A 14,041-nucleotide genomic window follows, 5' to 3' on the forward strand; every position below is an offset into this window, starting at 1 on the left:
CATGGCCACCAATCCAACCAGCAGCCTCATGTCCAACAAACCAACCAGCAGCATCACGAACACCAAACAAAACATAAGCCTCATGACCAATAAATCAACCTTCAGCCTAATGACCACAAAACCAATCAGCAGCCATTCAACCACCAAACCAATCAGCATTCTCATGACCACCAAACCAGACAGCAGCCTCATGACACCAAACCAACCAGCATTCTCATGACGACCAAACCCAATAGTAGCCTCATGACCTCCAAACCAACCAGCAGCCTCATGGCCACCAATCCAACCAGCAGCCTCATGTCCAACAAACCAACCAGCAGCATCACGAACACCAAACAAAACATAAGCCTCATGACCAACAAACCAACCAGCAGACTCATGACTACAAAACCAACCAGCGGCCTCATGGCCACCATTCCAACCTGCAGCCTCATGTCCACCATTCCAACCTGCAGCCTCATGACCACCAAACCAACCAGCAGCCTCATGACCACCAAACCAACCAGCAGCCTCATGACCACTAAACCAGCCAGCAGCCTCATGACCACCAAACCAACCAGCAGCCTCATGACCACCAAACTAACCAGCAGCCTCATGTCCACCAAACCAACCAGCAGCCTCATGTCCACCAAACCAACCAGCAGCCTCATGACCACCAAACTAACCAGCAGCCTCATGACCACCGAAACCATCCAGCAGCCTCATGACCACCAAACTAACCACCAGCCAGCATGTCCACCATTCCAACCTGCATTTTCTTGACCACCAAACCAACCAGCAGCATCATGACCACCGAAACCATCCAGCAGCCTCATGACCACCAAACTAACCAGCAGCCTCATGACCACCAAACCAACCAGCATTCTCATGACCACCAAACCAACCATCATCCTCATGACGACCAAACCAGCCAGCAGCCTCATGTCCACCATTCCAACCTGCATTTTCTTGACCACCAAACCAACCAGCAGCATCATGACCACCGAAACCAACCAGCAGCCTCATGACCACCCAAACCATCCAGCAGCCTCATAACCACCAAACCAACCAGCAGCATCATGACCACCAAACCAAGCAGCAGCCTCATGACCACCGAAACAATCCAGCAGCCTCATAACCACCAAACCAAACAGCAGCCTCATGACACCAAACCAACCATCATTCTCATGACCACCCAAACCAACCAGCATTCTCATGACCACCAAACCAAACAGCAGCCTCATGACACCAAACCAACCAGCATTCTCATGATGACCAAACCCAATAGTAGCCTCATGACCTCCAAACCAACCAGCAGCCTCATGGCCACCAATCCAACCAGCAGCCTCATGTCCAACAAACCAACCAGCAGCATCACGAACACCAAACAAAACATAAGCCTCATGACCAATAAATCAACCTTCAGCCTAATGACCACAAAACCAATCAGCAGCCATTCAACCACCAAACCAATCAGCATTCTCATGACCACCAAACCAGACAGCAGCCTCATGACACCAAACCAACCAGCATTCTCATGACGACCAAACCCAATAGTAGCCTCATGACCTCCAAACCAACCAGCAGCCTCATGGCCACCAATCCAACCAGCAGCCTCATGTCCAACAAACCAACCAGCAGCATCACGAACACCAAACAAAACATAAGCCTCATGACCAACAAACCAACCAGCAGACTCATGACTACAAAACCAACCAGCGGCCTCATGGCCACCAAACCAACTTGCAGCCCCATGACCAACAAACCAACTTACAGCCTCAATACCACCAAACCAACCAACAGCATCATGAGCACCAAACCAAACAGCAGCCTCATGACCACCAAACCAACCAGCAGACTCATGACCACCAAACCAACTTGCATCATCATGACCACCAAACCAACCAGCAGCCTCATGACCACCAAACCAACCAGCATTCTCATGACCACTGCTAGTTGGTTTGGTGGTCATGACGCTGCTTGTTGGTTTGGTGGTCATAAGGCTGCTGGTTGGTTTGGTGGTTATGAGAATGCTGGTTGGTTTGGTGGTCATGAGAATGCTGGTTGATTTGGTGGTTATGAGGCTGCTGGTTTCATGACCACCGGCTTTGGACAGTGATTAACCTTCACCCTAATTGGCATCACCTGTTGTGCTTTTCAACCAAGCTCAGCATCTGGACAAGGTTGCTGCTGCCTCTTATGGGAATGGAGTGTGTAAGAGGCAGTGAGCTGTAGTGTGCTGTCTAAACGACCTAACGAATTTCATAAAAGTAGTTGTTGCTTGCATTCCAAATGGCACTCTGCTCCCTATGCTGAGCATTACATTTGTCCAGAGCCCTATGTACCCTGGTCAAAATGTGTGCACTATATAGGGAATAAGGTGTCATCTGAATTTGAGACGCTACTTTAAGAAATGTACTGAAGGAATTCTTTCCAAATCTCCAGACAGCTCCCTGAGTAACGACTCTCAATGGGTTGAAGTTGGGTGGTTTCAAATGGCTTTATGGGCCCTGGTCTAAAGTAGTGCACTATATAGGGAATAGGGCCCTGGTCAACAGTAGTGCACTATATAGGGAATAGGGCTCTGGTCTAAAGTAGTGCACTATATAGGGAATAGGGCCCTGGTCTAAAGTAGTGCACTATATATAGGGAATAGGGCCCTGGTATAAAATAGTGCACTATATAGGGAATAGGGCCCTGGTATAAAATAGTGCACTATATAGGGAATAGGGCCCTGGTATAAAATAGTGCACTATATAGGGAATAGGGCCCTGGTATAAAATAGTGCACTATATAGGGAATAGGGCCCTGGTATAAAATAGTGCACTATATAGGGAATAGGGCCCTGGTATAAAATAGTGCACTATATAGGGAATAAGGCCCTGGTATAAAGTAGTGCACTATATAGGGAATAGGGCCCTGGTATAAAATAGTGCACTATATAGGGAATAGGGCCCTGGTATAAAATAGTGCACTATATAGGGAATAAGGCCCTGGTATAAAGTAGTGCACTATACAGTGGGGCAAAAAAGTATTTAGTCAGCCACCAATTGTGCAAGTTCTCCCACTTAAAAAGATAAGAGAGGCCTGTAATTTTCATCATAGGTACACTTCAACTATGACAGACAAAATGAGAAACAAAAATCCAGAAAATCACATTGTAGGATTTTTAATGAATTTATTTGCAAATTATGGTGGAAAATAAGTATTTGGTCACCTACAAACAAGCACGATTTCTGGCTCTCACAGACCTGTAACTTCTTCTTTAAGAGGCTCCTCTGTCCTCCACTCGTTTAGTAGTGCACTATATAGGGAATAGGGCTCTGGTATAAAGTAGTGCACTATATAGGGAATAGGGTGCAATTTGGAACGCAACCATAGGCATCTTATATCTCCCCCAGCTGATGCTGTCAAAGACTCCAGGCATGCCACGAATTTACATACAGCTGGTACCTGTTTCACTAGCAGCTGGCCACATCCTTGTTTTTACAGTCATTCTTACTGTTTCCTTATTCTGATACCCTGATGAGGCTCTACTTTCCCCTAGCCTGTGGTACACTTGCTTATCAAGGGCTTCAAAGGTTTTGTCGTTTTCAACATACGCGCTTTTGGCCGAGACTCAGAGGCCGAGACTCTGGTTCACGGTGAAGGTATTGTAGGTATTTGAGAGCCCGGTGACACCCGATGGTCAGTCTGGATTAGCCGTAGCCATGCCCCCGGGTTAATCCAGAGGTAACAACCCTGTAAAGAGAAGCCAGACACACGAGGAATGTATCTCTGACTGACTGCACACACAGGAGCTATTTTATTTAAGCAAGGTGAAAGTATTGAGGCTTTGACTTCGTCTCAACCTATTTCCTAAGTAGCGCACTACTTTCGTCCAGGCCCCTCTGGTCAGAAGCAGTGTACTTCGTAGGAATTAGGGTGCCATTTGGGATGTAGGCCAGTCAGTTTATCTGTGCAATTTAAAAGTCCTTTAAAACTAACAGTAGTTTTGTCTTATTCCGTAGGCAGACACAGCATGCTCTCCTCACTCAGTAGGGTGAATAGAAAGACCATGAAGCATTTTCTCAGTGATATTATACAATTGCACGTGATGTGTGGTAAACGTTGCTATCCAAGCGGGGATTTTTCGAGCGATGTCTGATTGACATCAGTGTTTGTTCCAAAAACCATCGTAGAAAATAAACGCAAATCAGCCTCAGTCTCAACAAAGACCGACGGCCATTTCCCTACAACAGCACTGTGCCTAAGGGTTTTGGGTACACAACCTGTGGTTGGTCGTCTCGTATGACGTCAAAGATGTCTTATCATTTGCAGTTCTCCCCCCCCGTCTCCCCCCCCCCCCCCCGTCTCCCCCATCTCCCCCATCTCCATGCAACCCGATGTCCATTTGCGATTCATGGAATGCCCCCTCCCACCCCCCTCTCGAGTCTGAAAGCAATCACAGGTTTCCTTCCTACTTAATGCTGAGCTTCCTTTTTCATCAGCACTGTTCAAGTCAGATCCATTTGTTTCTCCGTCTGCCCAGTGTTTAACTCTCAAGGGAAAAGGGACTGTTTGATCAAAACTGTTAACGTGGTTTTAGATTTTTTTGTTGCAATGTCAACATTGTTTTGAGTGCACATTTGTCACTAAAATACAGTTCATTCGGAAAGTATTCAGACCTCTTGACTTTTTCCACATTTTGCTACGTTAGAGCCTTGTAATAAAATTGATTTAAAAAAAATAATTCCCGTCATCAATCTACACACAATAACCCATAATGACAAATCAAAAACAGGTTTTAAGAAATCGTTGCAAATGTATAAATAAAAAATAAACAAAACGGAAATATCACATTTACATAAGTATTCAGACCCTTTACTCAGTACTTTGTTGAAGCACCTTTGGCAGGGATTACAGCCTCGAGTCTTCTTCGGAATGACGCTACAAGCTTGGCACACCTGTATTTGGGGAGTTTCTCCCATTCTTCTCTCCCATTCTTCCCATTCTTCTTTACTGAGGAGTGGCTTCCATCTGGCCACTCTACCATAAAGGCCTGATTCGTGGAGTGCTGCAGAGATGGTTGTCCTTCTAGAAGGTTCTCCCATCTCCACAGAGGAACTCTGGAGCTCTGTCAGAGTGACCATTGGGTTATTGGTCACCTCTCTGACCAAGGTCCTTCTCCACCTATTGCTGTTAGGCCGGGAGGCCAGCTCTAGGAAGAGTCTTGGGGTTTCCAAAATTCTTACATTTAAGAAAGATGGAGGCCACTGTGTTCTTGGGGACCTTCAATGCTGCTGAAATGTTTTGGTACCCCTCCCCAGATCTCTGCTTTGTCATTATGGGGTATTGTGTGTAGATTGATGAGGATTTTTTTTTATTTAATTCATTTTAGAATACAGCTGTAATGTAACACAATCTGGAAAAAGAGAAGGGGTCTGAATACTTTCCAAATGCACCGTACCATTCATTATCCATGGCTGTTATACCATTCACCATGGCTGCAATACCATTCATTAACCGTGGCTGTTATACCATTCATTAACCATGGCTGTTATACCATTCATTAACCATGGCTGTTATACCATTCATTAACCGTGGCTGTTATACCATTCATTAACCATGGCTGTTATACCATTCATTCACCATGGCTGTTTTACCATTCATTAACCATGGCTGTTATACCATTAACCATGGCTGTTATACCATTCATTAACCGTGGCTGTTATACCATTAACCATGGCTGTTATACCATTCATTAACCATGGCTGTTATACCATTCATTAACCGTGGCTGTTATACCATTCATTAACCATGGCTGTTATACCATTCATTAACCGTGGCTGTTATACCATTAACCATGGCTGTTATACCATTCATTAACCATGGCTGTTATACCATTAACCATGGCTGTTATACCATTAACCATGGCTGTTATACCATTAACCATGGCTGTTATACCATTCATTAACCGTGGCTGTTATACCATTCATTAACCATGGCTGTTATACCATTCATTCACCATGGCTGTTATACCATTCATTAACCGTGGCTGTTATACCATTCATTAACCGTGGCTGTTATACCATTCATTAACCATGGCTGTTATACCATTCATTAACCATGGCTGTTATACCATTAACCATGGCTGTTATACCATTAACCGTGGCTGTTATACCATTCATTAACCATGGCTGTTATACCATTCATTAACCGTGGCTGTTATACCATTAACCATGGCTGTTATACCATTCACCATGGCTGTTATACCATTCATTCACCATGGCTGTTATACCATTCATTAACCATGGCTGTTATACCATTCATTAACCGTGGCTGTTATACCATTCATTAACCATGGCTGTTATACCATTCATTCACCATGGCTGTTATACCATTCATTAACCATGGCTGTTATACCATTAACCATGGCTGTTATACCATTAACCATGGCTGTTATACCATTCATTAACCGTGGCTGTTATACCATTCATTAACCAAGGCTGTTATACCATTCATTCACCATGGCTGTTATACCATTCATTAACCATGGCTGTTATACCATTCATTAACCATGGCTGTTATACCATTAACCATGGCTGTTATACCATTCACCATGGCTGTTATACCATTCATTCACCATGGCTGTTATACCATTCATTAACCGTGGCTGTTATACCATTCATTAACCATGGCTGTTATACCATTCATTAACCGTGGCTGTTATACCATTAACCATGGCTGTTATACCATTCACCATGGCTGTTATACCATTCATTCACCATGGCTGTTATACCATTCATTAACCATGGCTGTTATACCATTCATTAACCGTGGCTGTTATACCATTAACCATGGCTGTTATACCATTCACCATGGCTGTTATACCATTCATTAACCGTGGCTGTTATACCATTCATTAACCGTGGCTGTTATACCATTCATTAACCGTGGCTGTTATACCATTAACCATGGCTGTTATACCATTCCACTCAGATAGAAAAAGATATTATGGTTAACAGACTTAACGAAATGAACACGTTTCTGTAAAACATTTACACAGCGTCATTTTAATCCACTGTCCCCCCCCCCTATTTTCACAAATAAATCAGACAGCCAGCATTGTGACTGTGTTTATATCACCTACGACTTTACACACACCTTGGTCGGAGACAGATTGTCGTGTCGGAGTCCGAGTCGGCTGAATATGAACATTTAAAAAAAAAGGTGTGGCCCCTCGGTACATTACCAAAGGAAACAGTTGTACCTACATTTGGCCGGTGACCAGTGAGACTGAGAGGATCTGGATGGCTGTCAAACCACAGAGGTTCTCAGCTGTGTTTCCCCGTTCCCTCTGGGTACTCCCTGCACTGGAGGCCGTAACCAGAGAGTAACCAGAGGGTAACCAGAGAGGCTGTGAAAAATACAGGCCACAAGAGACGTGTGTGTAGCTTTAAGAATCAGCCTTCTAAGGCTGGTGGGGGGAGGGAGCATGAATGACCATGAGTCCCACCTGACCAAATCTTAGGACGGTTATTCTCTCTAACTCACTCTGGAGCGGGGACCCTCGCAGCGAGCCCCGGACTGAAGACCCTCGTAGAGGGCGCCACTGGACTGAGGGGCGCCTCTGGACTGAGGGGCGCCTCTGGACTGAGGGGTGCCTCTGGACTGAGGGGCGCCTCTGGACTGAGGGGCTGCGATTCTGGCAGCTCCGGGGTGAAGGGCGACTCTGGCGGCTCCGGAGTGACGGGCGGCTCTGGCGCCTCCGGACTGACGGGCGGCTCTGGCAACTCCGGACTGACGGGCGGCTCTGGCAGCGCCGGACTGGAGGGCGAACCTGGAGGGAGGAGACGGAGAGACAGCCTGGTGAGTGGGGATGCCACAGCGCCCACCAGACTGGAGAGACCTACAGGAGGCTTGGTACGTGGAGGCGGCACCGGATAGACCGGGCTGTGGGGGAGCACTGGAGCTCTGGTGCGCAGCCTTGGCACCACTCCCCCAGGCTGGATAACTACTCTAGCCCGGACCCTCCAGAGTGCAGGCACAGGTTGAACCGGGCTGTGGGGGAGCACTGGAGCTCTGGTGCGCAGCCTTGGCACCACTCCCCCAGGCTGGATAACTACTCTAGCCAGGACCCTCCAGAGTGCAGGCACAGGTTGAACCGGGCTGTGGGGGAGCACTGGAGATCTGGTGCATACCACACGCGCCTCTCCCTTAGGCCCAATGCCCACATTAACCCGGCACGGGCGGAGGGCAGGCATAGTGCGATCTGCACCCTCCCAACGCCCTGGAGACACAGTATGCAGTGCCGGCGCAGGATACCCTGGACCGAAACGTTGCACCGGAGACCAAACGTGCTGCGCAGGCACATTCCGCCCTGGCTGGATGCCCTCTCTCGCATGGCACTTGCGGGGGGCTGGCATATAGCACTCCGGGCCACGCCACCAGTGCCACGCCGCTTCCGGTAAGCACGGGGAGTTGGCTCAGGTCTCTCGCCTGACTCCGCCAATCTCCCTGTGTGCCCCCCCCAAAAAAACTTTTGGGGGCTGCCTCTCGTGCCTGTTGCGCTGCCGTGCTAACTCCTCATAGTGTCTTCGCTCAGCCTTTGCTGCCTCCAATTCCTCCTGCGGTCGGCGATACTTCTCAGCCTGTGCCCAGGGTCCCTTGCCGTCCAAAATCTCCTCCCATGTCCATGAGTCCAGATAACGCTGCTGCTCCTCACCACGCTGCTTGGTCCGTTTGTGGTGGGTGATTCTGTCACGATCGTCGTAGTGAGGAGACCAAAGCGCAGCGTGATGTGAATACATCTTATTTAATGACAACGAAAGAACACCGAAACAAACTATTACAAACTATACAAAATAACAAACGAACGTGATAACGAGTGCAGACATGCAACATCAACATAGACAATCACCCACAAACCAAACTGGAAAATGGCAACCTAAATAGGATCCCCAATCAGAGAAAAACAATAAACAGCTGCCTCTGATTGGGAACCAATCCAGGCCACCATAGACCTACGTATGCCTAGTCTACACACACACACCTAAAAATACAAAAACCCTAGACCAGACAAAAACACACATACCACCTTTGTCACACCCTGACCTAACCAAAATAATAAAGAAAACAAAGATAACTAAGGTCAGGGCGTGACACCCCTAAAGACATTGACAATCCCCCGAAAAAAACACAAAATTGTATTTATTGTCTTTTCCAGCAACTATCATACGTAATGAATTAGCATATTACATAGCAGTTTGTTTTTTTATATAAATTTCCTTAACACGGAAATGTGAATTTTTTATTTTTCCTAAAGACAGGACTTTCTTCTGACAAACAGATGAAAACACTATAGTGTAAAATTAACCCTAATCGGATTTGATTTGTTCACGAAGGTTCCGAGCAGAGCACGAGGCACGCAATTGGTCGAACTGTCACTGCTTTTCAAACTTTACAATAATCTTCATTCTGAAGTCTCTGGTCAGTCACGCCATCAGAAATCTCCTGGGTAGAACTACTCCCATGTCAAACTCTATTTTACACAGATCTTTTGAAGCCAAACGTTTTTGGGGAGTTTTTTTTTTTCGTCTTGAGGAAAGAGCTAGAAGAGTGCTTGCCCCAAAGGGGAAAATACCTCGCTTTAACATCTAAAGCAAATAACGTGTGACTTTAAAACTTTGTTACGGGACATAAATCCACAAAGCCACTCAGGCTATAAGAATGTGTGTGTGATCCACCCTGTTTTATTGCAGGGCTGTATTTGGTAGATTGGAATTTTGATGGTGAGGTCAGAGTTCAGGGTTTACCTGATGCATTCCCACCATTACCGCGGTCAGGGTTTTATTAAAGCTGCATGAAGGAGACAGGGTGAGTCCAACATGTTTCAATGAAATTACCCAACCGCCCTTCATTGTCCTCAATTATCAATATTTATAGCTGGATAGCATGTTAGCACAACGCTGGCCCGCTCCTGATAGAAGCTAGCAACCTAACAGAACTCCTAAGTGGCTCTTTTTCTCAGTACGAATTATGAGGCCTTGATTTATTTATTTTCAGATCATCTAATACACTTTTATTTTGCTTTTCAGTCGCACTCGTTTCGACACTAACCCTAACACACTCCTTTCTACACTAACCCCAATCCACTTGTTCGACACTAACCCTAACCCACTCCTTTCTACATTAACCCTAACTCACTCCTGTCTACACTAACCCTAACCCACTCCTTTCTACACTAACCCTAACCCACTCCTGTCTACACTAACCCTAACCCACTCCTTTCTACACTAACCCACTCCTTTCTACACTAACCCTAACCCACTCTTTTCTACACTAACACTAACCCACTCCTTTCTACACTAACCCTAACCCACTCCTTTCTACACTAACCCTAACCCACTCCTTTCTACACTAACCCTAACCCACTCCTTTCTACACTAACCCTAACCCACTCCTTTCTACACTAACCCACTCCTTTCTACACTAACCCACTCCTTTCTACACTAACCCACTCCTTTCTACACTAACCCTAACCCTCTCCTGTCTACATTAACCCTAACCCACTCCTGTCTACACTAACCCTAACCCACTCCTGTCTACACTAACCCACTCCTGTCTACACTAACCCTAACCCACTCCTTTCTACACTAACCCTAACCCACTCCTTTCTACACTAACCCTAACCCACTCCTGTCTACACTAACCCACTCCTTTCTACACTAACCCTAACCCACTCCATTCTACACTAACCCTAACCCACTCCTTCTACACTAACCCACTCCTTTCTACACTAACCCTAACCCACTCCTTTCTACACTAACCCTAACCCACTCCTTTCTACACTAACCCTAACCCACTCCATTCTACACTAACCCTAACCCACTCCATTCTACACTAACCCACTCCTTTCTACACTAACCCTAACCCACTCCTTTCTACACTAACCCTAACCCACTCCTTCTACACTAACCCACTCCTTTCTACACTAACCCTAACCCACTCCTTTCTACACTAACCCTAACCCACTCCTTTCTACACTAACCCTAACCCACTCCATTCTACACTAACCCTAACCCACTCCTTCTACACTAACCCTAACCCACTCCTTTCTACACTAACCCACTCCTTTCTACACTAACCCTAACCCACTCCATTCTACACTAACCCTAACCCACTCCTTCTACACTAACCCTAACCCACTCCTTTCTACACTAACCCACTCCTTTCTACACTAACCCTAACCCACTCCATTCTACACTAACCCACTCCTTTCTACACTAACCCTAACCCACTCCATTCTACACTAACCCTAACCCACTCCTTCTACACTAACCCTAACCCACTCCTTTCTACACTAACCCACTCCTTTCTACACTAACCCTAACCCACTCCTTCTACACTAACCCTAACCCACTCCTTCTACACTAACCCTAACCCACTCCTTTCTACACTAACCCTAACCCACTCCTTCTACACTAACCCTAACCCACTCCTTTCTACACTAACCCTAACCCACTCCTTCTACACTAACCCTAACCCACTCCTTCTACACTAACCCTAACCCACTCCTTTCTACACTAACCCTAACCCACTCCTTTCTACACTAACCCTAACCCACTCCTTTCTACACTAACCCTAACCCACTCCATTCTACACTAACCCTAACCCACTCCATTCTACACTAACCCTAACCCACTCCTTCTACACTAACCCTAACCCACTCCTTCTACACTAACCCACTCCTTTCTACACTAACCCTAACCCACTCCTTCTACACTAACCCACTCCTTTCTACACTAACCCTAACCCACTCCTTTCTACACTAACCCACTCCTTTCTACACTAACCCTAACCCACTCCTTTACACTAACCCACTCCTTTCTAACCCTAACCCACTCCTTCTACACTAACCCTAACCCACTCCATTCTACACTAACCCTAACCCACTCCTTCTACACTAACCCACTCCTTTCTACACTAACCCTAACCCATTCCATTCTACACTAACCCTAACCCACTCCTTTCTACACTAACCCTAACCCACTCCTTCTACACTAACCCTAACCCACTCCATTCTACACTAACCCTAACCCACTCCTTTCTACACTAACCCTAACCCACTCCTTTCTACACTAACCCTAACCCACTCCTTTCTACACTAACCCTAACCCACTCCTTTCTACACTAACCCTAACCCACTCCTTTCTACACTAACCCTAACCCACTCCTTTCTACACTAACCCTAACCCACTCCTTTCTACACTAACCCTAACCCACTCCTTTCTACACTAACCCTAACCCACTCCTTTCTACACTAACCCACTCCCTTCTACACTAACCCTAACCCACTCCTTCTACACTAACCCACTCCTTTCTACACTAACCCACTCCTTCTACACTAACCCACTCCTTTCTACACTAACCCTAACCCACTCCTTTCTACACTAACCCTAACCCACTCCTTTCTACACTAACCCTAACCCACTCCTTCTACACTAACCCTAACCCACTCCTTTCTACACTAACCCTAACCCACTCCTTTCTACACTAACCCTAACCCACTCCTTCTACACTAACCCTAACCCACTCCTTCTACACTAACCCTAACCCACTCCTGTCTACACTAACCCACTCCTGTCTACACTAACCCACTCCTTTCTAGACTAACCCTAACCCACTCCTTTCTACACTAACCCTAACCCACTCCTTCTACACTAACCCTAACCCACTCCTTCTACACTAACCCTAACCCACTCCTGTCTACACTAACCCACGCCTGTCTACACTAACCCACTCCTTTCTAGACTAACCCTAACCCACTCCTTTCTACACTAACCCTAACCCACTCCTTCTACACTAACCCTAACCCACTCCTTCTACACTAACCCTAACCCACTCCTGTCTACACTAACCCACTCCTTTCTAGACTAACCCTAACCCACTCCTTTCTACACTAACCCTAACCCACTCCTTCTACACTAACCCTAACCCACTCCTTTCTACACTAACCCTAACCCACTCCTTCTACACTAACCCTAACCCACTCCTTCTACACTAACCCTAACCCACTCCTGTCTACACTAACCCACTCCTTTCTAGACTAACCCTAACCCACTCCTTTCTACACTAACCCTAACCCACTCCTTTCTACACTAACCCTAACCCACTCCTTTCTACACTAACCCTAACCCACTCCTTCTACACTAACCCTAACCCACTCCTTCTACACTAACCCTAACCCACTCCTTCTACACTAACCCTAACCCACTCCTTCTACACTAACCCTAACCCACTCCTTCTACACTAACCCTAACCCACTCCTTCTACACTAACCCTAACCCACTCCTTCTACACTAACCCTAACCCACTCCTTCTACACTAACCCTAACCCACTCCTTCTACACTAACCCTAACCCACTCCTTCTACACTAACCCTAACACACTCCTTCTACACTAACCCTAACCCACTCCTTCTACACTAACCCTAACCCACTCCTTCTACACTAACCCTAACCCACTCCTTCTACACTAACCCTAACCCACTCCTTCTACACTAACCCTAACCCACTCCTTCTACACTAACCCTAACCCACTCCTTCTACACTAACCCTAACCCACTCCTTCTACACTAACCCTAACCCACTCCTTCTACACTAACCCTAACCCACTCCTTTCTACACTAACCCTAACCCACTCCTTCTACACTAACCCTAACCCACTCCTTCTACACTAACCCACTCCTTTCTACACTAACCCTAACCCACTCCTTTCTACACTAACCCTAACCCACTCCTTCTACACTAACCCTAACCCACTCCTTCTAAACTAACCCTAACCCACTCCTTCTACACTAACCCTAACCCACTCCTTCTACACTAACCCTAACCCACTCCTTTCTACACTAACCCTAACCCACTCCTTTCTACACTAACCCTAACCCACTCCTTCTACACTAACCCTAACCCACTCCTTCTACACTAACCCTACCCCACTCCTTCTACACTAACCCTAACACACTCCTTCTACACTAACCCTAACCCACTCCTTCTACACTAACCCTAACCCACTCCTT

General features: G+C 46.5%; 1 protein-coding gene across 1 annotated transcript; it reads left to right on the plus strand.

Annotated features, from left to right (window-relative positions):
* The first annotated feature begins 216 nt into the window (after positions 1-216).
* On the plus strand, positions 217-762 carry LOC139545989 (uncharacterized). Its single transcript, XM_071354252.1, has one exon. It carries the CDS (start codon positions 217-219, stop codon positions 760-762), a length of 546 nt encoding a protein of 181 aa, XP_071210353.1.
* The last annotated feature ends 13,279 nt before the right edge of the window (positions 763-14,041 follow it).

Source organism: Salvelinus alpinus, chromosome 19, assembly GCF_045679555.1.
Source record: "Salvelinus alpinus chromosome 19, SLU_Salpinus.1, whole genome shotgun sequence".
Classification (NCBI taxonomy): domain Eukaryota; kingdom Metazoa; phylum Chordata; class Actinopteri; order Salmoniformes; family Salmonidae; genus Salvelinus; species Salvelinus alpinus.

Coding starts and splice junctions, on each gene's coding strand:
- LOC139545989 (XM_071354252.1), top strand. CDS start 217: ATGACGACCAAACCCAATAGTAGCCTCATGACCTCCAAACCAACCAGC.